The sequence below is a fragment of the Temnothorax nylanderi genome, unplaced genomic scaffold (assembly GCF_030848795.1).
Source record: "Temnothorax nylanderi isolate EJ_2023f unplaced genomic scaffold, tnyl_v1.0 TNYL_tig0056_pilon, whole genome shotgun sequence".
Taxonomy (NCBI): domain Eukaryota; kingdom Metazoa; phylum Arthropoda; class Insecta; order Hymenoptera; family Formicidae; genus Temnothorax; species Temnothorax nylanderi.
The window spans coordinates 468,962-494,751 of record NW_027249118.1 but is presented as its reverse complement, the minus strand read 5'-3'; the positions used below and the strand labels follow the sequence as shown (position 1 = coordinate 494,751).

The 25,790-nt window shown below is 38.1% G+C and overlaps 3 protein-coding genes across 7 annotated transcripts in view; 1 reads left to right on the top strand and 2 right to left on the bottom strand.

Moving 5' to 3' along the window:
- The window catches only part of LOC139773040 (rap guanine nucleotide exchange factor 2), a 116,388-nt gene extending 96,476 nt beyond the window's left edge, over nucleotides 1-19,912 (bottom strand). The window contains exon 1 of the mRNA XM_071707229.1: nucleotides 19,425-19,912. The gene's annotated coding sequence lies outside the window, so the exon portion shown is untranslated. The remainder of the gene's footprint in view (nucleotides 1-19,424) is intronic.
- A 518-nt stretch (nucleotides 19,913-20,430) lies between these two features.
- Usp39 (ubiquitin specific protease 39) lies at nucleotides 20,431-22,932 on the bottom strand. 2 transcript variants are annotated; one of them, XM_071707224.1, is made up of 9 exons: nucleotides 22,813-22,932; nucleotides 22,205-22,483; nucleotides 21,950-22,125; nucleotides 21,653-21,878; nucleotides 21,284-21,570; nucleotides 21,076-21,204; nucleotides 20,946-21,007; nucleotides 20,624-20,846; nucleotides 20,431-20,544 (listed from the first exon to the last, which is right to left on the bottom strand). In XM_071707224.1, the coding sequence occupies exons 1-9, from the start codon at nucleotides 22,889-22,891 to the stop codon at nucleotides 20,479-20,481; spliced, it is 1,527 nt and encodes a 508-aa protein (XP_071563325.1). In that variant the 5' UTR covers nucleotides 22,892-22,932; the 3' UTR covers nucleotides 20,431-20,478. The 2 variants fall into 2 exon arrangements, with proteins under 2 accessions (XP_071563325.1, XP_071563326.1); XM_071707225.1 differs by lacking the exon at nucleotides 20,431-20,544 and having other exon boundaries at nucleotides 20,670-20,875.
- An 805-nt stretch (nucleotides 22,933-23,737) lies between these two features.
- Nucleotides 23,738-25,783, top strand: Smug (Single-strand-selective monofunctional uracil-DNA glycosylase). 4 transcript variants are annotated; one of them, XM_071707215.1, is made up of 4 exons: nucleotides 23,738-23,963; nucleotides 24,034-25,212; nucleotides 25,271-25,420; nucleotides 25,501-25,680. In XM_071707215.1, the coding sequence occupies exons 2-4, from the start codon at nucleotides 24,445-24,447 to the stop codon at nucleotides 25,624-25,626; spliced, it is 1,044 nt and encodes a 347-aa protein (XP_071563316.1). In that variant the 5' UTR covers nucleotides 23,738-23,963; nucleotides 24,034-24,444; the 3' UTR covers nucleotides 25,627-25,680. The 4 variants fall into 4 exon arrangements, with proteins under 4 accessions (XP_071563316.1, XP_071563319.1, XP_071563318.1 ...); XM_071707218.1 differs by having other exon boundaries at nucleotides 23,739-23,963; nucleotides 24,530-25,212; XM_071707217.1 differs by lacking the exon at nucleotides 23,738-23,963 and adding an exon at nucleotides 25,728-25,783 and having other exon boundaries at nucleotides 23,977-25,212; nucleotides 25,501-25,608.
- Nucleotides 25,784-25,790: the final 7 nt, after the last annotated feature.

Genomic DNA, 25,790 nt, shown 5'->3' with positions numbered 1-25,790 from the left:
TGCTACACTAACTCCTGTTACAATCTACATGCATACGTTCGATGCATATCATGTCTGCGTATATCCGTACTCAAGAACAATATACCATATTCGTTACGCGATAAGTAGATAGCATACATCTAAATTAAAAAATTTTAACGCAACATATTACATTAACGTGGCTTTCCCCGCAAAGGCAAAGGTATTATTTAAGCTGCTTATTTTAATAATGACTTTAATCAGAGAGATTAATGAGAAAGAAAAATCATGAATATAAATCTTGGTAAGAATAATGTAATAAAATCCACAATATATGTATATTTACAAAATGCACGAGATATAAGAATTTATTATTAACATTATTTTTGTAACATATTCTACGAATAACTTATAGACAAATCTAAAGCATTTTTTATAAAATCTTACGCGCGCGTCGCGCTTGAAGAACATTTCCTATGTTTCTACGAATAGACAGAAATCAAAGTTCGCGTAAATGCGAGATACAGCACATTCGACTTTTTTTCGCTGTATTTTAATGAGATCTATCGAACGTCTTCGGTAAATCAGTACCAATGATCGGCCTTTCTAAAGATCCTTGGCCTACTCTCGCGCGTTCGTGCCGTCGTCAACATATTACATCCGCGCTACCGTTACCATTATTAACGCCGCTAACATACCCTACGACACGATTAGAAGCGCGATGTGCGACCTACGCCGCCATAATACGCGTACATCCTCATTAAACAACCGGATCGTCCCCCGCTCGCTTATCTACGCACTTTTTTATATAACATTCTATTAAATCGCCTTGCCCACCCTCGCACTCGCCGCGCGTTGCAATGATGACAAAACATCTAGTTCGTGGGTGTATGAATGCAACTCTCTTCAATAAAAACGAATTTAATATTAAATTTGAATAAAATAAAATCAAAAGAGAGAGAGAGAGAGACAAAATTATTAAAATATATGTTACATTAAAACCAAGAATATAAAATTTAGTTCTAAATTATTTTATTAATCTTGTTGGCATAAAATGATATCTGCTACGTATATATATATATATATATATATATATATATATATATATATTGTACATATATAGGTACATATAATATTCAATCGTAATTTTCCATATGCACTCATACAAATTATAAAAAATGATAAATATATATAATTTCTTTCCTGATCCTTGGCAGAGCAATTTGTGTGATACAAATAAAATAGTAATTTATTTCTATTTCTTTTTCAGAATAATCTTATCACACAAAAAATTTAAACACAAATGCTATTTACTTCTGAAAAATTTTATATTTTATTTAACAACAGCCAAAAGGGTGCATTTGTCGAGATTTCTAAAAGCACTAATATTCTTTTGTCAATTTTGTCAATTTGACTTCAACAACTTTCGTAGGTACTTGCAAAATGGAAGATATCCTCTCACATTATAGAATAACAAACTGACAATGAGCCAGTTCACCAGATTCGTGTCCATGGTTATATAGCGGCGGATTACAGAATATACGAGGAAACTGTTCGCGCTGTGGGTAGTTTTAAATAGCGTACGTCGCTGGAAAACGTAGTAAACGAGAAACGGTTGGGAACATTTCTAACAATTGCCATAGTCCACCGCCACTTTGTGAACACCGAACAATTCTGAACGCCGCAATAATCCCTAGAAATACAATAGACAATGCGGCACACCATCGCGAATCTTATTTGGCACGGATTTAATGATGATCGGTACGATATTTTGTACTCAACAATTTCTCCATTGAAATCTGAAATTTCCATTAATAAAAACATTTATATATTTAACGTAATTTAGATATTTTTAGTATCATGCATAGTGTTAAATTCTATTTAATTATTATAAACCAATAAAATTAGAACATATAACTGATACAACATTACAGATATTTTTTAAGTTTCCGAATAATTTAAGAAACATGATGCGAGGTTATTTACATCCAACAATATTAAATTTGTTCAATTTAATATAAAATTTCATAAAAAGCCATTTAAAACTACCATTTTTTCTGTATTATTAGCGTATTACCTAACACATGAGAAATTGGCATGACGAGATTGACTGTTTACCCTATGTCCAGGAATAGTAGCAATGTTTGAAAATAGGAGTAGCGTTCAAACATGAAAATTCGAAGCGCACGCGCATGCAACTTTCCGAGAGTGAAAACGTGAAGTGGCCGTCGTCACGCTAGCACAGGGTTCGCGAGGGTGCCGACCCTCCGTCGCGTCCCCCTTCGCCCCGATTTCGCACGCACTCTCCGCCGACTTCTCCAGAAAGTACCTCCGTCGGCTACTTTGTTCGCGTGAAGAGCGGCTCTTCAAACTCGTCGCTGCTACCAGAATTACTTACTGGGAGGAAAGCCGATGGGAAATTAGAATATTTCTCTCGCGAGATAATATTTCTCTTTTGATTCGTTATTGCGGGACAATCGTAATGATCCAATAGCAACCAAACTGATCTAGCCTAAACCTAACGAAATACTACGCGATATTAATGATTGCATTCGTAAGATGGTATCACCCGTAAAATGAGTTAAAATTATAACGTTTCTCTCGTGTACAATAAAATGAGAAGAAGAGGAATTAAAAGAAGAAATTAAAAAGATGATTCAATCTGAAAGTCAAAGTTCTCTCCTAGCTGCAGAATGTAATTCTTTTAATATAACAGACTGCAATTATTTCTGTTTCGACATATGTCACGCTCGTAAGAGCTCGATCGAAAGGAGCTCGTGAAAATCCCTCGTATATCTCTCACCGAAGCGGTAAACTGAACGGTCGAATGGAGCGGATGTTTGCTCGTGGATCGCAGGATGACGATCGGAGAAGGAACGAAGGAAGCGCGGAGGCTCCTGATGCGCTCGTCACGATGGCATCGAACCGGCTGTAATAACCGCTTCTTGTAGTACAGCCATCCGCCATCCGCCCGCCATTCGAGCCTTCGAGCCGCTCTACGCACTCCGACTCGCGGCTCCGCGGATACGTGCCGGCGGCAATGCCGCGGGCATAGGAGCGAATGAAAAAGGATGAAAACCAAGTGGAAAAGTAGAGTCCCGGTCCCCGGAGCTAGAAAACGTCCGATGGCGCTGCTCCTGCGTGCGTATCCGCGGTGCGTGGGATAGTTCTCATCGCATTATTATCGCCGCCCATGACGACGGCTGTATGCACTATGCACGCACGCATTCCGCGCACGTAGCCGATAAATGCTCGCGTATGCTCGCATAATACGCTCATACAGGGCGTTTCCGAGACAGCGGCGAAGTCGCGATCGAATGACGCGTAGGCTTTACGTGGCTTTCTCTAAAAATATTCAATTATTGAAAAGATGTATTTAGAGAAACCTAAAGTAAATTTAAATTAAAATTAAGTCAAAGCATCATGACTGCAATTCAAAGTAGTATAATACTTTTAGCTTAATAAAGTATGGAGTTCTAATGTACATTTACATTTATGATAATTAATTTGCGAAGAGCTTTTCGTTTTCGATGATTTTCAATCATCGACAACAAAAAATATCGCTAAGAAAATTTACTTTGAAATAAGCAAAGAGTATACGTTTGTTCGAAAATGTTATGATCCGTTATTTCAAAAGCGCTCAGTACAAGGTTAATTCGTTCCCATCGCGAAATCGTGAAATCGATCTTACATACAATAATAACTTCGATGATCCAATCTCTCAATAAGTACAGAATGTAAGCTTCGAAATGATAAGACTGTAACACTTAACATGCAGTGTCGAGATGATAATCTCGACTGTATATTTAATATACAGTGTTCTTCTGCATGAAATATATATAATCTTAAAATTAATTTTCTGAATTAAATGATATTATTAATGCTAAATTATATACTAAAACAGTCTGATTTAAGTAGACATTATAGTAACAGAGAGATATTAGAGATATCTACGTCGCAAATTGTATCTCAGCTCATTGTATTAAGATAGCTTTATCATTTCGCGTAGCCTAAGCAAATTGAAAATTGGGCTCCAAGAGACACAGAAAACAAAGAAAAAAATAACATAATAGGCCGAATTGGAAGCGGGCTTGCGAACAAGCTCCACGAAAGGAAGCGGCTAACTATAAAAATAGGATACCCTTTATGCACTCACGCACCAGTCGGCACCAAGTGCCGAGGTAAAAAGTCGTTTCCGTTTGTCCATCTGCCGATCTCGGGGATAGAAGGGAGAGAAACGTCCTCGGACTCGGACCAGGGGAGATTGTCGACACGTTTCTTTCTCCCTCTTGACAACGCGCGACCTTGAGGAAACACAATCACGGCGTATATGTAAGGTCGGTCTTTCCGAGAGCACATCTAGGTGATCCGTCGCGTGAAATCGAATATCGGAAGCGGCGCGGTGTGGGGAATAATTTACACAAGCGTGCGGATTGTGTCACGCGATCACAGTTCGTCGTACCTAGCGGTTTCCATTACGCTACGACAAAAGTGTTATAGATTTGCAAAAAAAAATAATCAAACGTCTTTTTACCGCTCTTCCACGTCCTTCTTTACCGCTCTTTCCACATGCAAATATTACATCACGATATTATGACGAAGTTTTACGTGTTTATTCTGTCAGGCTTTAAATGTGCCATTATAACGCGCTCTCCTGTTGTTTCACGTTTCATATTTATCCAACACCATTCTGTTACTAGAATCTCTTTGTGAATCTGTCAATGTTAAAATAAATTGCATACACGTGGAAATATAGATATTGGCTTATAGAGCATTTTATCAATATGACCTTTACAGATATCTTTCTACAGTATAAGTAAACGTAATTTCTCTGAAAATAATGTTGTTTAAAATAATTTAAATAAAAATTTTACACACACACACACACACACACACACACACACATAATCTGAGAAATTGAAAGCATTGGAGACATATTAATAAAAACACAATATTTAAATATTCGATGAATCGGATTTTTGTGTAATTGAAAAAACTCCTCTCGTAAAGTCAATTCTTTTGAGGAAACTGGACGAATTTACGGTTGAATAGTCGATATTACGTCCGGATAATCGACGGGCACGAGTGAAGCTTCGCGAGTGCCGCGTCATATTTCAAACATGCGTGCGTGCGTGTGCGTTACCATCCATGACAACCGCAGGCATATGGTATACGGCTTCTGTTCGGAAACAACGCGTTGTCTCTGGTCTTGAGACTTGAAACGCGATTATTCCGCCATATAGATTCCATTAAAAATTGAAAATATCTTGAACAATATTTTTCTATATATTACACAGCGTTATATTTTATTTATCTCGAAATTGGTTGGTTTGTTCGAAAAATCGATATCTTTACAATTCCATACAATCTTCAAGAATTTGTAATCATAATAATTTGCAATGTAAGATTGAGGTGTCTCCAGAATAAGGTTAAAAAGATAATTATCTGCGACTACGATAATTTTAATAGGGCTCATTACTGCAAGAATATGCGCGGGTTATAGATGATCTCTATTATTTTCCTGGAGTGTATCTCTACTACCCGTAAAATAATTTCTATCGGATTGAACAAAATATCGGCGTGCACAAAAAGGCGATTAAATGAATAATGTCGCGCGAACGATGTTACAATATATACCATTCATTAAAAAAGAATTCTTAATAAAAAAAAGAACCATTAATCTGGTTCCATACGTATAATTAACGACTGCCATTTCGCGATTATACGCGAGTCCTCATAAAAGCGATTAACCGCAGGAGGCATTGCACCCCGTGCTGTCGAGGAATCGACTATCTCGATATCGCTGCCTTTTAGCCTTCGCACATCGTTTCTTCCGTGTGAGCGATTAGTCATACTTAATCGTTTCGCAGTTTACGCGCACCTTCAGAATTCTCACATGTGCAGTAATGACGCATAGGAAATTCTACAAAAGCTTATCTAGCTTGTCTCGCACATTCGCGACACAAGTCTGTATCTACGATTATCTGCATTAATCGTTATATGCTCAGTTCGCATGTAATCCCACATTCATTACAACACAGTTTCAAAATTTTTTTTGTTTCTCGAAAAATGACATAAAAAATAGGAATATTATCTTTACTGTGTTTATTTTAGCGATAGATAAATAAAACAAAGGCACGTAATTTCCTATATAATTTAGATGAATTAGATAAGTTAAAAATTTGACAGAAACAATAAATAAGCATAAATAATTAGCATTTATGCACGTACGTCACTAATAAAATAACAAAAATTCTCAAACTTAATGAGCCGAAGTACTGGTACTTTCGGTATAACTCCCACGTTCGCCAACGTATAATACTTAAAATTCCAACCGACGCACAGTGAAACTGCTTTCTCTGTATCCGCTTGTCTTCGCTCTCCTTCGTGTTTCTCGTCGTCGAAGAACCTGCTGGCCCGGCATAATCGACTTTCTTATGTTCTCTTTCGCTCTCATTTCCGTCGCCTCTCCGAAGCTCTCATAACAAAAGCTTCTCACAAAATTATACTGTCCGCCTTGAAGACCTGCCACCATTTTTTGCCATCATTGTTCAGGTGCACCGAATAAAATCGATAACTTTGAGCTTTACGCGACGATGTTAAAGAATATAATGATGTTTTCTTCTCTCTCTTTCTTTTTGTTTTAATATCATTACTGATTTTTTTCATGCTTAACGGAACTGTTAATTTTTACGTTAACAGCAAGTTCTACCTTTCTCGGGAAGCATATAAAATCCGAATGGAACGTTTAGTTCTAACTGATCATAAAGAAACAGAAATATCCTTCTTCCAGACGTAATATATATCGCACAAGACTCGTAAACTGGGAAACATGTGATCAATTTTGCACAAGGACCCAGGTTTTACGTATCACGGCCATCTCTAAACCTTCGCCGAATTCAAAATGCAAAAGGTAAGGCGCTCGTAAAACGCACGAAAGTACTGAATACTGCATGACGTACGACGGACGAAAATTAGCCATCTAATCCATTATCCGTAGCTCGACTTTAATGAAGTTGTAATAAAACGTTTATATTACGTAAGGGGAATGTACAAAATTACATAAGTACCATTTAATCATCTCGTCCTGTCAAAATAATACATTAATATCGTTTTAATCTTCAAAATTTTTCTAGAACTATAATTAGTATTTTCGGAGTATATTAATAAATATATTATTTAGCGAGAAAACTTATATATTATTCTTACTTTATTCTTTTAAAAAATATAATCGTCAAAATTTTTGTAAAAAATTTCAAGTTCAAGCTTAAACGATCGATGAAACGATCTATGTATATTCTCACCTCCAGTGCCAAATGTGACTGTGTAAATCCCACCTTCCACTGACATTGCATGCCATCCTTACATTAGCCAGATAAAACTTGATATCAAATCGCCACATTTTGCACATTAAACGTATGAGGTGAATTTAGGTCAATGTCCCCATTATGATTAGTTTCCTTTTCTAACTTTGTTTATTTGTATTTTACTAATGCTGTTGATATAGCGACATTTGTATGCCGACGCTGCAGTTGAAGTTAAGCCGCGATACGGCATACGGCTTACCAATGACCATACAATACACAACGGAGCTCGAGGAGTCCGAGTTGTTCGATGGTCACTGAACCTCCCCTAACGAATCGATAGTACGACGGAGTACGGACGCTTTAATACGCGCGCACGCGAGATCACGGAGAGTAGCACGCGAGCGAACGGCTCACCTGCTGCGCGATCGAATTCCAAGTCCGCGCGCACCTGGCACCGTCGAAAAGTCAATTGTCTCGGCCATCACGGACATATGTTTTTTATAAATAAAAATGATGTCGCGCGATGTTTTCTACCGGAAAAGTAGCAAGCACAGAAGAATTGGCGATATAAAATCTTTCTCACGTGTAAAAGGAGATTGAAAATTTAATGTAGTTCTTCGTTCTTTGATAATATGACATAACATGGCATAAAATTATTTAAACTAACTTGCCTGATATATATATAATATTTTGTAAGTCGTTTATCATTAATATTATCATACTGTTTATATTTTACTATTATCTCATATCGGTATATGTTTATCTGTTTATATCTGTATACAAAAATATATTTTAATTCGTATATGATAGTATAAATTATTGGATTATAAATCGCATGTCAACAGAGACACGGATAACGTGGTTTTTTATTGTAAATATTGGAGAATAAAAACCACGGCATTACATTTTTAATATCCAACTGGTATCAGTACAAATATGTTAAAAAAATCTACAGTGTCATATATTACAAAAGTTTAATAATTAACAATTAGTAATATCGTTTAGTACATCGACTATCGATTACGCGAAAGATTGAGCTACGCAAACGAACGAGATATTAAATTAAAATATTTAATTAATGATATTTAGTAATGGTAGAGATATTTAATTAAGTTCGAGACGGCATTCTATTAACGACTAAGTTGCTAAAGGCAAAGAAATGGCGAGCACGACTTGCAGATAGCTGACGATCGATTCTATTATACCTTTAAATTACCAGCTCCCTCGTAGGGAGCTATACTCTATAGCTGTACCTCTATAGCTCGTCGTTGCACCTGTAATGCAACGTTATCAGAATCAGATAGGCCGCAACAAATGCCTTGCCATTCCTAACGTACCGCGCACCACGTAAGTTCGCTCGCAAGAATTCATTCTCGTTCGATGACATTTTCGTTCTGATTGCGAGCGCAATCACGATATGATTGCATTCGAGCTCACGCTCGAAAGATTCGCAGTCGTGTGAAATAGAAACTGTTTCGCGAACGATAATTATTTTAGGAGAGAAGAACACGCGTTGTGGTCGATCTGGGAATGTAGGAGTAAACTTGTTTCTGTGTTTTATGAAGCTAATATATGTATCGGATACCGCTCGCACACAGGTTTTCAACGGTCGTTGCACAGGCGACAATGAACCGTCCTTTTCCGATATGTGGTCATGCGTGTTCAGACAACCACTTCCGGTTCCTCGTGCCGCGCCGCAGCCAGGACATGTCTCAAAAAACACGCTACGTGGCATGCGGATTAATGAGAGTCGTTATTGCGTGCAAGGATCGGACGGGAGGGCGATTAAGGCTCCGCTTTCCTCCACGTGAAACTTATCGCTCTCACCATGATAAAACGGCAAAGACAGACGCGTTATTACCAGAGATTAAAATCTGTATTAGCGAGTTTCATTTTCGAAACTGCAGATACGCGCAAAGTGCAGCTTATGCAAACGCTCGCATTTTCGTTATCGCGAATAAAAAATGAGCGGTTATTTTCTTATGTCAACTGAATGGAAATTTTAACTAGAATTATAGCAGTTTTTACACATGTTGCAAAAATGGCGACTATATGTGTATGTGCGACTATTTCGCACGTAATATTGACAAATATTATCGTAACATATTTCTCGCAAGAAATAATAATAATTATTATTATTATTATTTCGAGAAAAAACGATCTGCTTACTTCTGATTAAGATCAAATTCTATCTAAATAATTTTAATTCTCTTTAAAAAGATTAATGAATTAATGCAAAAAGTTTTTTGCATTCAATATCAGTATAATTTTCAATTTTATTTTCGACGCATTCCTCCGATATATAAGAACGAAATGCTTGATTCTTAAACGCGTTTCCTTCCCTCGTGCGACTCGATCTCTCCCTCCCTTTCCTTGCGGAAGGAATCTACGGAGGGATCAGGAAATTGCCGCGAAATTGCCCGAAAATTGACACGTCACACCCACTACGCATAAACGCATTTTCCGCGGCTTCTCGCATCGGGAAAGCTTTTAATATAACTCATGCCTGACTTCTCTCTCGTTTTCCGCCCCGACATCGATCGTACCAACCCCTGCATCCTGTTTTTTTTTCCTTTATTATTAAACATACTTGAAAATCCGTAATACGTAAATTTAATCTTCAAATAAAATATCCAACAAAAAATTTGAATGCAAATATCAGTTTCCGTGTTTATTTGAAAAATTCTGCAAAAATAAAAACCGCACATTAAGCCAAGCAAAAAAATATTGCCTTATTCATAATTTCAACGAAAAATACACGCTAAAGTGGATTTTTAATCGTATTATAGGTAACAATCTTTTATTCCGCGAATAAATTCCCTTGCAAGTGCAAATAATTTACATCGTCGCAAATATTTTTCCTTAATACATTTTAGAGAGTTATGAATTTAAATATTTTCGTGCTCCTTTTCCACTCTGAACCCGAAATTCCTAACACATTTCTCGGCGAGGCCTTTAGCGCAAAAGTATGAAATTCCATACAATTTTCGAATATTTACACGACGACAACGATGCAAGGGAGAAGAAACAATAGCTCGGATGCGACAAAAAAAGAAAAATTTATCACAGAATTAAATCTATGTTAGCAATACAAAATGTTATTTAAAAAATATACTTTTATAAGAAAAATAATAATCTTTCAAATTGGCGTAGTTAAAGTAATTGTAAAATAGCATCAAGGTGCGCAAACAGCAAAATTCATAAAAACACTTATTATTACTCATTTTTTATGTACTATACTATAGTCACAGTTTATGTAAAAGAACATTTATTTGAGAAAGAATAATAAAGAATAACAGAATAAAGTAATATATATGATTCAAAGTGAATGAAAGACGACGCGTGCAATTATTAAAACTAACAGAATCTAATTAAGTATAAAATTGAGGAGGAGGAGAAGAAGGGACTGAGAGAGAAAGAGAAGGCTAAAGAGAGAGAAGGACGAACGAGAATAATCCGACCGACGCGCGACGAGAAGTTATGCGAAGCGTGGGACCGGAAGAAATCCAAGATACAATTGGCCGGAAGCGATGACCCTTCGAAGATGGTGCGGTCGGTATTTCTTCATTTTCTTTTTTTTTCGCCCCGATAAGATCGAGGATGAATCGCGATCTCGCGGCCCGCGACGGCTCTTTCGCGAATTTTATTCTGGACCTCGTTTTGCCGCTACTACTAACTACGTTGCCAGTTCCAGAGAGTGCCCAACGACAGTAGCGGCACGGAATTGTGCAACTCCGACTATTGTCTTTTGTGCGTGCTCTGCTGCTTTCTGAAAGACGTACTACACTTTCGACTTTGTCTTGCACGCAAAGGCTAAAGATCGTATTTCTCACCGATTACTATATAAAATCTCTTTATCCTCTTACTGCTCGGATATCCGCTTTCTCGTCGAGACGTGATACTTTTCGATTTGCACTTGCCTACCACCCTACCGTTGATAAAATGATTTAATAATAATAACTTTTATTTATATTGTACAAAGACATGATAATAAGTCATTAGTGGAACTTTAAAATTAAAATTTTTTGATATACATATATTCGTGCAGTAATATTTTATTTGTTCGTCACAACATGTTGACGCGATGTTCTAATTAAAATAAGGGTAACTAAAAATTATGGAGTCATATTTACTGTTAAACATGAATAAAATTACCATGCTTGTTATGCAAAATGCTAAATATTCGTCATATTCATTTTATTGAAATCTTTCGAATAGAGGGAAAACAGGGAGATTTAATAATAATGGAACAAAATTAAGAGAAATTATTACTGACAGTTTCATAAAACATTTCAGTAGTAATAAGGTAGCGATCTACGCGCGTTAAATCTTTTATTGCGAAAATATTAACATGAAATCATTAATCAACGCGAAGTGTGTGGCGCATGCAAATCCCCTATTTGGAACAATGCTCGCGTGATTGCGTATAATGATTATTCGCAATAAATTAATTCAAATTACATCCTGCGCGAAGGCTCAAAATACCAAATTAAGACACTGCAAATTAATAAATAATTTGCGATAAATATCTACATAAAAAATATCTTGAAATATGTATAATGTAATTCGGCAAAACAGAAATAATAGCAAATTAAATAAAAAGGAAGGAATTATTGGAAATTAAATAAAAATTTATGTCTTCTCCATCTTCATGATTGATTGTTTATTACACCTACTCGTCTAATAGAGTCTCTAATATATAGAGACTATTAATAATAAATAAGCTCATCAATATTCAATTAAAGAAGACAAGTTGCAGCCAACACTGTATATTAAATATCCATAAATCAATGCCGCTAATTTACGTAAGTTTATTCAAATTGTAGTGCGGAAAAGTATATCGAAAGATATATATGGACTTGCGGAGGTTTTCGCAACTGTTATCGAGAGTCGCTACACTACTACCGCGCTACGATGTAAGGCCGCAACTTTCCAGGCCCCATTTTCGTCGAGTGTAATTTGCAAATACATGTCGTATAACCGTTTGCAAATATATGCAACGTTTGCGTCGCAGGCGCAAACGAGGTTGAGCACGTGCCTCGCGTGGGATCGTTCCCTTTACGCAACTTCACCTAGCAGCGTGTAAAAAGATTCGAAGGTCGGAATTTTGAGATGCCCGCGGGTGTATAGCCATGTCACGTGTGAGACCTTCTATTTTCAAAGAGTCTCTACGGAACGTGAAGCTTACGCAACAAAATTCGAGCGATATTATAAAATAAAATCCTTGATGTTTATATACAATACAAATTAAATTATTGAATACATTATATCTAATATTTATGCCGAAAAACTTTGGTGAATTTTAAAACGCATGAAATTATCTGCTTTTATATTACCCATTTAACATTCGCATCCGCTACATATATAGTTCCAATTTATACGAATTCATATAGTGATGGAATGCAGCGTGGCGGTTAGGCCTCTTAGTCTTCTTATACAAAGTACCTACAGCGCACCAAGATAACATTTACGGAAGAAAATGAGAGAGCATGCAGACATGAATGAAAGATCGCCGATTTAATAATTGACACGCCAAGGTGTGTCTTCTGGAAGGTAGGGGGGCTCTCCAACATAACTAACCATCATCGCGAGCCATCTAAAGCCGCAGGTGTAACAGTAGAGGCGAATATGGTGCCCGTGGCGGAAGAGCGAAACGGACGGCGGATGCGAAGGAAGGAAGGAAGAAGACGGGAGAAGGAAGGACATGTAGATACGAGGAGGGAGATAACGGAAGAAGGGGAAGCGCACGTTAAGACAGGTGGTGCGGATAATAACGTCTAACGGAAAGTGCAGGCTGTGGGTCACAATAGTCGCGCTTATGCAGCGACCATTCGGTCGCCGCACTTGGCGAGTTAGCCTACTTGAAGATTCACGCGGTCGAACTTAACTTGACTAACTTGAGCGACCAATACCACCAATACGTCTCGCGTAGGTATTTTATGTAAAGCAGGAGTTTATCGCAAAACGCCACACGCCACACGCGACGTCGCGGTCGTATTAGCAAGCGAGGAAAAAGACGCCGCTGTTTTCTTGCTCGACTATCGGTTCTCAATCGAGACGCGGTTTTTTACGATCTCCGCATCTTTCTTTTGCAGATCGATCAAAAATCATGTGATTCTTGGATAGCTATACAGTTTTGTGAAAAAATGTAAGGCAAAATTTAACGTCTTTAATATCGGCGAGAAGACTCTCGTAAAAAGTGATTAAATCGGTGAAAGTTTAATTATTTTCTTATTCGAAGAGTCACCAAAGTAACTTGTTAAGATTTCAGAGAATTTAGAAGTTTAGTTAGAAGAGATTTTCACGAAAAAAAAAGTATCTCGATAATGGATGAGAGAAGCATGTTTCCTGTATACATTGCTGTTTCGCATTTATCATCCGCACGCGCGTATCCCAATACGTTAATAAATTAAATTTATATTCCTGGTGAAATATTACGGGTATATCAAAACAACAGTAACTATGTGACGTGACTGATGGCATTTCCCCAAAAGTCACCCGGCCTATTCCCCAGCCATTCATAAATACAGAGCGCGCGCGTACACCGATAAAATTCACTCCGTACTTCGGGATGTTTACCCAACGAGTATCGCAACAAAAAGAGAGAGCTTCGCGCCATAAAAGGTTAATCGATCTGGTGCATTCATCGCTTCCCCACGCGACGACCACCTTCATTCATAAGTGCAACGAGCTACGATAAAATTCAGTGTGCACTTAGGAGCGTAAACATCGCGAGCACAACAACGAGACAGAAAAGTTAATTGATCAGCTTCGTTTTTTACTCGATGTTCATTCATTCATTTTTAATAATGACATGAGAAACGTTAGCCGATAAAAATTCTCATACAATACTTTGCGCAGATATAATATACCATATAAAAAAGCTGCGCAAAGCACGTGTAACGATATCGTTAACGTTTACAGAATAGGCCCCTTGGTAAAATAATTTTTCAAAAATTACATTTCGAAACGTTATTTGTATACTTCGAGTTGCTCAATTTTATTTTTCCTTTTTTGTAATTTGACAAAAAGGGAATTTATGACCTTTCTGCAAAACCTCCTCTTTCAAAATTTGTCAAAATTTTTTAACGAAAATATTAAATGTCAATTTATTAACGGAGAATATTTTACGATGTCGTTCGTGAATTTTGTTATATTTTATTTATTATACGTTAAAATATGAAAACGGAACTCCACGGACCTCAATCGTTCCGACCTCATTATTCGATCGGCACCGCTCAAACGTGCGGTGCACACATTTCTCTCCGATTTTCCATTACCGCTATGCAGGCTCTCGTTCTTAATCTCTCAACGTCTTCCGGGCCGCGACGAAAGAGCAACGTAATCCCTTGCCTTGTTCGTGAAAGAAATCTTCCATCGTTACTTCGTACGCGTTGCGCGAATTATCGATTGGTCGTGAATCTGACGTCCAGAAAAATGTGCGCGCGGCTTACAGGTGCATTCTAACGTAACTCATGCGCTTACGTTGACTCTAAACTACCAGAAAACCTTGCGCTGTAACGAAAACGCTTTGACTATAGAGTATGGAGTCATTCTTATAAATTTCACCCGACAAAAATATACGGTCTTTTCCTAGCGAATAAGAACCGATGTGGCCACATTAAACATAAAATATTTTCCAAAGAAGAAGTAAAAGAGGGAAAGATATATATGAAATTTTCAGCTTAAAAATTGAAAATTCTTAAAAATAAAAGCTAAAAATATCGAAATGTTTTGTGCGCTGCGTGTTCTACAGTTACGTAAAACCTGGCTTGTCTCTCAGCCAAGTGGAGCAGTAACCCCGGGATTTTCTGAAGCAGAAACGGGACGACTTCCCGAACATTCAAAGAAAATAACAAGAATATCAATTGTTAAGGCGCATTTTATTTCTCCAACTCACGCGAGAGATCTAACAAAAAATATCGAAACGCGGCACACGGATTGATACAAAATCGCGCGCATCACAATATTATACGTGCCGTGCAATCGTGAGATTATTTGTCCCTTGACATCGCACGAAATTTTTCTCGGCAAGAGCGTTTCAATATTTATCGAGCATGAGAGTGCGAGGTCCCTACGAACAGCTTTGCGCGTTCTTTGCACATCATTGCAATCCGCGTCTTTTAGTTGCACCTAAGCGTCACGAGTTTAACGACTCGTCGAAACAGCAAATATGCAGACTCGGCGATGACAGCCGCGAAATCCTCTTTTTCTTTTTCGGCGTCTAGGAGCTGGCGAGGCACGGTAGCGCGCTGTATTGTTTCCATCCCGTAGTGCATTACGTAAATGAGAATAGTACCTCGTATATACAATTCACAACGAGTCACAACATGACGTCCCTTCAACTCCTAATCACCGCGTAAGGTACTCTCTCTTCATGCGAGAAAAGCACTTAAGAGAAAATAAATTATCGACACGCGCGGGCTTCTCCCGGATGCCATAAAAGTCCTCCAGATATATGTGTATATAGATAAGTAGACGATTTTATATTTAGTAAAAGTTAGATGCGCGCCAAGAAATAACAAAATACCAAAATTAACGAGATATTCTAGCTCTCTGTTCAATAATACGATTAATACGTTTCGCAGTATTTTCACAAAAAAGAAGGATAAGAGAATCACATTTCACATTCTTCGCCAAACGAAGAATAATAAACGTTAATTCGATTGGACTTGAATTGTGAAAGGTATCAGTTTCATGAACGATCGCCCTAGATTCCGAAATTTAAGGAAGACAATTTGCGCTTGTTTGTTCCGCTTCATGGACGGTTTTAGGTCACTTGGAAAAATTCAAAGCGTTCACGAAAATTAGACGAAAAATTCATGTTGAAACTTCTCTCTATTACATCTCTATTTTACTATTGTATAAATAATCAAAATCTGATTAAAAATTAATAAATATTATTATACGAACTGCACTAAAAAGTATCAAATTAATATGTGCTAAGCAACATTTTCTTTCATTTAATTCTTTCATCATAACATTTTATATATTACAAAATGTTATATACACAGTCCGCAGCGTTTAAAACGGATGCTCTCTCTTGAGAATTTTATTCTCGGTTAGCGGTAAGAACCTCTTGAGAATGCGATAATCGAGTATCGCCGTCAATACCATGTCTATCACAAAGCTGTCGTTGGAAAGCCGCTCTCGAAAAATAAGTGACTTTCAAGCAGATATCTCAGCGGCTTTAGAGTTTACGTTAATCGCTACACTCGAGACGCATCTGCATGCGCGTAATAATCTCTACGGAACCGTGACTCGGATAACCCAATTCGCCGGTATCTCGCGGCCTCGCGAGGTATCATCACCATCAGGTTCAATTACAGGTAGTCAGGTACGTGTGTATGTTGCATAGCCGGCCACCTGCTGTTGCGCGGGTAGTTGCGATCTACTCGAGTAAATCTCACGCTTCCTTGTTTTCCTTCTTTATCTTATTTAAATTCGTATTACGTTACGTTACATCCGACATTTCTTAATTTGATTCTCTCACGAACTTATTTGCACGATCGAATTAAGCAAGTAGGTATACGAGATTCTCAGAAGCCAACTTGATCAACTTTATAAAATAGAAAATAGAGAAAATTAATATTATAATATTAACTTATAATATGTAATATTATAAGTTAAGTTATAAATTAAGTTGTAAACTCTCCATGTACTTTGGTACTAAAATTAAGAAATTGATAAAAAGTGGAGTTGATTAGTTTGGCTTCTGAAAGGTACATCTAAAAACGTTTGCTTCCTTTTACATTGAAAAAGACTTAAATTTCTTGTTTACAATCACGATAAATCTTTAAACGAGAGAGAAATTTATTAAATAAAATTTTAGGAGACTAAAACTTGCAATTATAATAAAAGATATCGCAATATGTTTGTAATTAATAATTCAAAAATATTCTTTGTAGTTCTAGACAATAATTCTAGACAATCTAGACAAACTTTTGAATCGCTCCAAATTTTTTTTGCAAATGAAAAAAATAAGTAAAAAATCGCTTAATGCAGTTAAACATGTATATATCGTTCCATTAATTAGAATTTCTATTAAGATACAGGAGTGATTAATGTTACCATCGTGAAAATGTCTCTGTCATTTCCGCGAATGCCACGTGATGACGAATCTTCATGTACGTACGTTACGTGACTAGACAATATTGCCGCACACCCACGTAAAAATTTACCTTCAGAAACGTGCCAAGATTATTCGGACTTGAGACAAACCTGTATTCGAGAAGCTCAACCAGTTTTTAACGGATTTTATATCCTATAATTAATTCAAGATTTATCCATAACTCTCGACCAATCGTAATTATTAATTATTCATTGAGTAATAAGCGCCACACACAAGAAATAGACAAAATTAATTTCTTCGATATATTATGCATATACTTTTAATATCAATTGTACTATTAAATGTGTATCTTCTTTTTCGTTATTATAAATGATATTATTCATTTACGTAATATGTATAAGTATTTTTACTAAAAAGTCAAATATCAAACACATATTAAATCTACATATCCAGTAAAAAAAAATCTACTTAAAGCTTACGAAACCATTTTTCCAAGATAACGTACAAGGCCAGTTTGTACACTATTCTTAACGCAACTTCTAATTTTGCGTAATTGTATCGTATTTTTGTTCCATGTCACTACCTGTTATTCAAATAAGTATCTGTTTAACATTGATATCTGACATTTTTCAATTCTTTGTAAGCGCTATAATGTAAATTGTAAATCTAGATTGTAACAACAGTGCCGTTGAATTGCATTAATCGGTATTCGGGTCACATATCGCGAGTACCAGCAATATCTATGCAAAATATAGTGCATTTTGCAGATCTTTTCGTAACAGCGCGTCTCGTACATGGTAAATGCTAATTTAGCATCAAGTCAAGCAACGTACGACGAAGATGAAGATTGTCATATGACAACCAACAACCAACAATTATTTCGCACAAGGACGTAGAATACTTAATACTTTCTAGCTCAAGTACGACGGCGACGTTACAAATTCCAACATCGAAGCAACATCGTGCAACGTCAGGCAGCAATAAGTCGTCCCGTCCAAATAGGAATAGACTAATAGACGAGTCGCGCCTTTAACCCTGACAATGAGTCTCGAGAGATGCACGTGCAAGAGAGAATCCAGGTTTTCCGAGACCGCACGCTGCGACTCCGAAATCTTACAATTATATAAGCATATACGAAATAACAGACGTGGATTATTCAATTTAATTTATTCGTCATCCGCGCGATCGTTTAGCGCGCAGAAACGAGTTTACGCGACCGCGACGTACGGCGCGGGCGGTCGCGGGCGGTCGCGGGCGGTCGCGGGCGGTCGCGGGCGGTCGCGGGCGGTCGCGGGACGCTAGGAATCCGAAACTCGCGGAGACGCGGAATCCTTCCGCGAGAGTCAACGGACCGCCTCTCCTCCCACCCGCCCTCCTCGCAGTCCTCGCAGTCCTCGCAGTCCTCGCCCCGTTCCATCTTGCTCCTCCGCGGCCCGCGGCCCGCGCCGCGCGACGACGACGGCGGCCACGCGATCGAACAGTTTTTTCGAGCATCGCGCGAAACAGGTATTCGGTATTCGACGTCGCGCGCGACGGCGAGGAGGTGAGGGGGAACGGACAGGGACAGGTAGGTTAGGTAAAAGTATCTTCACTCGGCACTCGCGGTCGCGGTCGCGGATATCGGACATTGGTGCGTCGCCGTCACCGAGTTGCGATTTACGATCGGGCGCCACGCCGCGCGGGAATAAAACATGAACACGCAGAGCCGAGAAATTCCCGGAAAAAGAAAAAGGAGCAAGAGGGAAGGCGCGGACGACCGACGACGTTGCAGAATGCACCGGGAAGGTCGGGCACGAACGCGAAGGACACAGCCGACACAGCCGACACAACCGTTGCCGCCGCCGCGGGCAGTGGCGGGCAGCGAGTTTCAAACGTCTTTCGCTTCTGCGTGTTCGCGCGAGACGGGAGACGGGGATCGACGAAAAACGCCATCGCGAAAGACGGATAGCGGAATTAGCGGACAGCGGATAGGAATATACGATAGAGCGGGAGGCGCGAGGCGCGAGGCGCGAGGCGCCCGTTCGAAATGTCGTCGCCTCTCCTCGCCTTTCGTTGCTTTTCGTCGCAAGAATAGAATGTAGACTCACCGTGCGGGGCGTACGTGACGTGCGGTCGAGCGAAGGTCCCCCGGCGTGATCCTCCGTCCTCTGTCCCGTCGGGCCGGCGATAATCCACGTGATGAATGCAACGAGGATGAATACAACGCGATCAACACTCGCGGAACACTCGGCGACTTGGCCCGCAGCTGCAATGCGTGCGCTCGTAACGGCGCGCGCGAACCGTATCGCCGCGCCGCGCCGCGCCGCGCGATCCTACGCGACGCCAACCCAACGAGCGAAGCAACGAGAAAAGAGAAAATGTAACAGAGAGAGATAGAGGAAGAGAGAGGCACGTCTTGACGGACGAAAAGCGCGGGGAACGCGACGCGCGCGACACACGTTCACTCACGATCGCTTCGCATGCCCGGTCTCGGCACTTGCGGCTCCGCTCCGTCACCAACTCCGGCAGACTCGCGACTCGCGACTTGCTCCGATTCGACGTTCGACGACACTCGCTCGGACTCGGGCCTCTCCGTGCGGCTCCGCCTCTCCCCGTCCTCCTCCTACGTCGTCAAGCCATTCGGCATATTCGGTATCGCTCGACACCGCTCGGCGCCGCTCGGCGCCGCTCGGCCGCAATTCAAACCACGAGCCAAGCGAACGTCTCTATTTGAATTTTACAAAAGGAAAAATGCAATCTTTTATGTACTACAATTGTGAGCTGAACATTTTCATAATGTAAAATAATATTAATGATTTTAAGGTTATTTACCGTACATGTAACTCGTATATGTAACCTTTATTATTACAAAATTAAAAGCAAGATTCTTTTAATATTGAGAAATTGAACATGTAATTGTAATAATTTAATTTGTTAATAAATTATTATTAAGAGAAAATTTATTAATAAATAACGATTCAGATAAAGAAATTCACCGTCGAGGATTATCTGTATGTAATAGACATGATAATGGAGACAATTGAGAAAAATGAAAGTAACAAAAAAATTGCGAGTTTATTATGGAAATATCAAAAAATTAAGGTAAAGTCTGCGTAGATAAAATGTAAATTTTTATTTTCATATTTTCGAGCTTTAAGCGTATCACATAGTTTTCTTATTTTTATTATCTCCGTTTTCCATGTGCGCGTCTTTCTTTAATTCATAAATCTGTAAAAAGAAAGTATAAATGGTTATTTAAATATCGTAAATTGCAAAAAAAAAGCAAGTGCTCTCTCCATTTATTCACCTGTATATATGCTTCGGTGAGAGTGATCATTTGGGGCAAAATTTGAGTGACGTGCAAATCTTGCAATTCGTACCATTGACCAGTGGCTCTATGCAAAATATGGACTCTATACGTTCCTTGACCAGGTTCACCATCGTGTACTATATTGGCTACTAGATCGTACGTTGTATATGGATGCTTGGCTTTTACTTCCGGTGTTAAAATATCTCCGAAATCGACATTTCTGCAATATAACATAACCAGGATTTATAACTGAAACATTGTTAACGAATTTTTTTAATATATAAAAGTACATAAAGCAAAAAAGATCATATATACTCACTTAACGGGGAAATTCACAATTGTTGGATTTTTTTCAACAAAAAATGTATTTTTTGTGAATCTCTGAAACCAATAAAAAATTATCAGATAATGCAAAATATATCCATCCTAATAGCACATGCAAGACTTACTTTTATGTAAAGTATGAGATATGGTGGCAGTTCGGTAATCTCAAATCTTTTCATGAAATTTTCCTTGTAAGTTTTATATTCTTTCTCAGTGACGGCGTTAAATTTGTTCAAAAGCGTGTACAGATTTACCTGGGTGAATAAAAGGTGAATTTTAATTCTTTTTCTACATTCTATTTACGTGGTCAATATTCCTGGATAGAATACCGACCTGTGGAATAATATTCTCCGTAAATTGATCTTTAAATAATGGAGGTGGCGGAAGGTCGCAAGTGAGATATAAAAATGGACTTTCCGTCACAGTCTCGCCATACTCCACCGTGTTCAACAATTCGCTTCTTTGGCTCTCTTCTAATTCCAACGGCGGAATCTTCCGCGTATATATCCGCATATGACCCAAAAATGTTTTATAAATTATGCTAGAATCACGCTTCTTTGTACCGTTTAACGCCAGATGGAGAGCATTTAAGAACCATGATAAAAAATCCACCGGATCGCCTAAACAGTGACTCATTGGTAAAAAGTAAAAACAATAGAGTTTAAATATATCGAAAAGTAGTTGATAAATTCCGCTACGCACCTTGCTCCGTGAACTGAAATCTCTTTTTACTCCACAAAACTACCGCTTGCAGCATTTCATGAGGACTTACGTGCGCTTTGAAATTACGTGGGTTCCATAATTTGCGCATAAGCTCTCCAAACCTTTGTACCAAAAGATACGACGAATCACCAGGTGGTCTCCTTACATGGAAATAGTTAGACTCTCTTAAAAAGAAATCTCTCAGAGGTGTCACGTGCGAAAGCGCCTATAAAATATCGACATCACAAAATGCACAGAATATCGATATCAACAAATATTTATTTAATTATAAATTACTTGTAAAATGACGTTGCAGTAATCATTCGCTTTTATGTTATTCATCCCTACTATTCCCGGCGAATACATAGAGCCGTCGATTGCTCTAGACTGTTTATCGCTCTTGTCTAATTGGGCTATTTGCATTTTGTCGAAAGTTGGATTTAACACATATTTGATATCATCCAAGGACGAATCTAATAAACAATTGAAATTGAAATCACATTTTAGTCGCTGAAGAACAAAGACACAAAAACAAAATATAGGTTTACTTACCCACTATCTCGTAATTATCTGGTAAACAATAAAATTTGAGTGTGTGTAAATTAAGAAAGACATGATGACTCTCTGCCACGCTATGTGTGTAAGCGTGGGTATTAGTTCCCCTGCCTTGAAAGTATTTGCCGCAAACCAGACAAGCGTATACATTGATCCTGGACAGTGATACAGAGCATAATTTTTCAAAATCAAAATCCAAAAATTGCCGATTAATCGTATCCAAGTACGGACACAGTCGTGGTGCCTCTGATTTCGTTTTCACATGCTTTGCATTCCCTGCAACAGAAAAAAATACACCTGTGAGATATCTTAGGTTATATTTTGAACTACGATGATGTTATAAATATGTAAACACAGAGTAAATATGTGACACTATCGGTTGTTTTACTTTTTCACGTATCAAGTATATATCGACGACCATAAAATATTAAGTATACTATTATAAAAATTCTTGTAAAGGCAAGGAAAATCATGGCAAACGTCATTTAACCTCAAATTGTGTGTAAACAGCACTTTCTTGTATTTTATTAAAGCCGCAATGCATCTAGAACGTATTAATTTAAATCACTAATAATACTTCATCATGCAAAACTGCACACACTCACTTTCTGTTTCATTATCCGAGTCGCTCGCAGTATCAACCAATTTCCGTTTTAACTGAGTACCTCGTCTATCGGACGCCATTTCTGGAATCTGCCCATATAAACATACACACACACACACACACACACACACACACACATTTATAAATTATGTGTACGAAATACTACGAATGTAAATTAAAGTCTATTCATGAATTTGCAGAATTGTAAAACGTATTCTCACAATCGCCGAAATCAGCCCCAATCATTATTTAGAATTTAAAAAACATAGCAGTACGACGTCTTTAATTATGGATTACGCAGTGCAGTATTTATTCCGATTTTATGTTTCAAATCGATTTAAGTCGGCTGCTTTAATAGTCAGTAGGCTTTATTAAGTCATCTTAAGATCTCATTCAACCAATATACAATGATCATTTAGTATTTCAAAATCGTGTTTAAACGATCAGATTATGAGTAGCGCCCGCAATTAGTTTTTTCATGTATATGCAAACTATTCTACACTCTACACAACTCTTTATGTATAAAGGATATTTGATGCGCAGGATTGGGGATCGGAGTAACAAAACACAGAAACTTTTTAGAAATAAACAAATTTTGTCAGAAAAGATAAGTTCTTGATACATTGATACTTTCTATTGTTTTATTGTTTACATAATAAATAAACAATAATTTTAATTTTTTCAAAAATTGTAATAGAAGCAGAGAGAAACTCTGATAGAAGTGATATTATTAAATAGATATTATCTAACTGTAATAACAATTGCGCTATGTATCATAGCTCATACGGCTAGAACCACGTGGACGTGATTCGTGCCGTTCGCCTTCGGCCAGTTCGGCCGTTCGTTCCGTTTTTTAAATGTACCTTCGTACATACACTACTACACTTCCTGCACTCAAACTGAGATGGATGTCGGATGCGTATCTAGGGTAAGTTTTCCATTGCTGAACTGGCTGCACTAGTTCAGAGTTTATCTTTTTCCTTCCATGTGGAGTAAAAAAGATAAACTCTAAACTAGTGTAGCAAGATTTCGAAAGGCGGGAAAAACGAGATACAGAAGGTGCAAACTGCGACGTGTGTATTCCAATGTATGCGTATGTACATACATACATACATACTATTCAGTATTCATGACCATGACAGGATAACACAGGTGAGTAAAGACTTCCTTGTATACCTGCGTAACGGAAAATATTTTCGGAAAATTTGGATGCGTTTCGCAGGCTAAACGAAACGACGCGATGAGAGAGAGAGAGAGAAAGATATTGGAACTGCATTCTTACACACGAGACATGAGGCACACGAGTAAGGTTTCTTGCACTTAATCGGTGATGTTTATCAGTTTTAATCTGATCAGATTAAGTTACGAAAAAAGAATTGTGCAGTTACTGTTATCGTTTTATCTCGAAGGCTGAACATAGTTTTCTTATTGATATATCGTATATCCACACCTTGAAGAAACGTTGGAGTTGTGCTTTATATATGTCTTTAAATTAATAATACATTAATTTGTACAGCCAGTACATATGTACATTGTGAGTTGTATGTACTGCAACTTGAGTATAATTTTTAAATAATATTTAAATAATTCTCTCTTGAGCTTATATAGCTCCATCAGACTCTCGTGAATAATTATGCCTCGTGCGAAGAGAACCAGAGCAAAAAGCGACGATTTGCCAAGCGAAAGAAAACTCAAACGATCAAATTCAAATGTCGTAGATTATATGAGCCAAATACAAACGACTTTGGGAATTAAACAAGATGCAGATGAAAATGGAGAAAAGAAACGTACATCTGCAATGCCTGCACCTGTTTCTGATACAGAAGCAAAAGAAGATACAACTGAGCATACCTCTCTAGTACCTGCTCATTCTTCTAATACAGGAGAAAGTGGAAATGCAGTTGAGCACACGTCTGCAACATCTACATCTATCTCCGATAGATTGTTATCGATTGAACAGGAGCTTTGTACCAAATTGCGACAGGTTTCTTTTCCATCGTCCATCGAATATATTTACAATCCGCTTGAGTATGCATTTGAAACGCATGCCATGTATGTACGCAAGTACTGTACGGGTACAAAAAAGATTTTGTTCGTTGGTATGAATCCTGGACCATGGGGCATGTCGCAAACCGGGGTGCCATTCGGAGAAATAAATATGGTGAAGGATTGGCTCAAAATCTCTGGTCCCGTTGGCAAACCCTCGAAGGAACATCCCGATCGAAAGGTGATAGGATTCCAATGTACACGCAGCGAGATCAGCGGACTAAGGTTGTGGGGCCTCTTCCGAGACTTGTGTGAAAGTCCCGAGAACTTTTTCCGATATGCATACATGCACAATTACTGCCCATTCGCATTCATGGATGGCAGAGCTAGGAACATCACCCCTGCGGAAATAAAGGCAATATTTATCCTGTTCTGTTCCTTTTTTCTTATGCTGAACTATCTGTATTTTGCAGGGCGAAGGACAAAGGATTTTACATGAGCTATGCGACAAATCCCTGATAGATATAATACAACTCCTGAAAGCAGAGATCGTTGTTGGCATTGGCAACTACGCTGAAAAAAGAGCACAGATTGCGGTCCAGACTGGAGGTCTTTCAGTACAGGTAAAGTATGCAAGTTATTTTAATAGTAATCATAATACATACACACAAAATTTATGCTCACTCATAAACGGGTTTTTTAGGTAATGGTCCTGCGACACCCCAGTCCAAGAGCTGTAGGTAATCAAAATTGGAATGAAATGGCTATGCAACGACTAAACGAATTGAAATTACTTAAATACTTTGAAAAAGCAAGTACTACTGTTTAAACTTTCTCTTGCGCAAGGTACAATTATTTTTAAAGATATAAACTTCAGACGATAGATTTTTTCGTTTATTTCGTTTAAGATAACATTTATATTTTTTATAGAGAATAATTCACGAATGAATTGAGTTTTATAAAAAAAAAATAACTTTCTTATTGTATTGATTT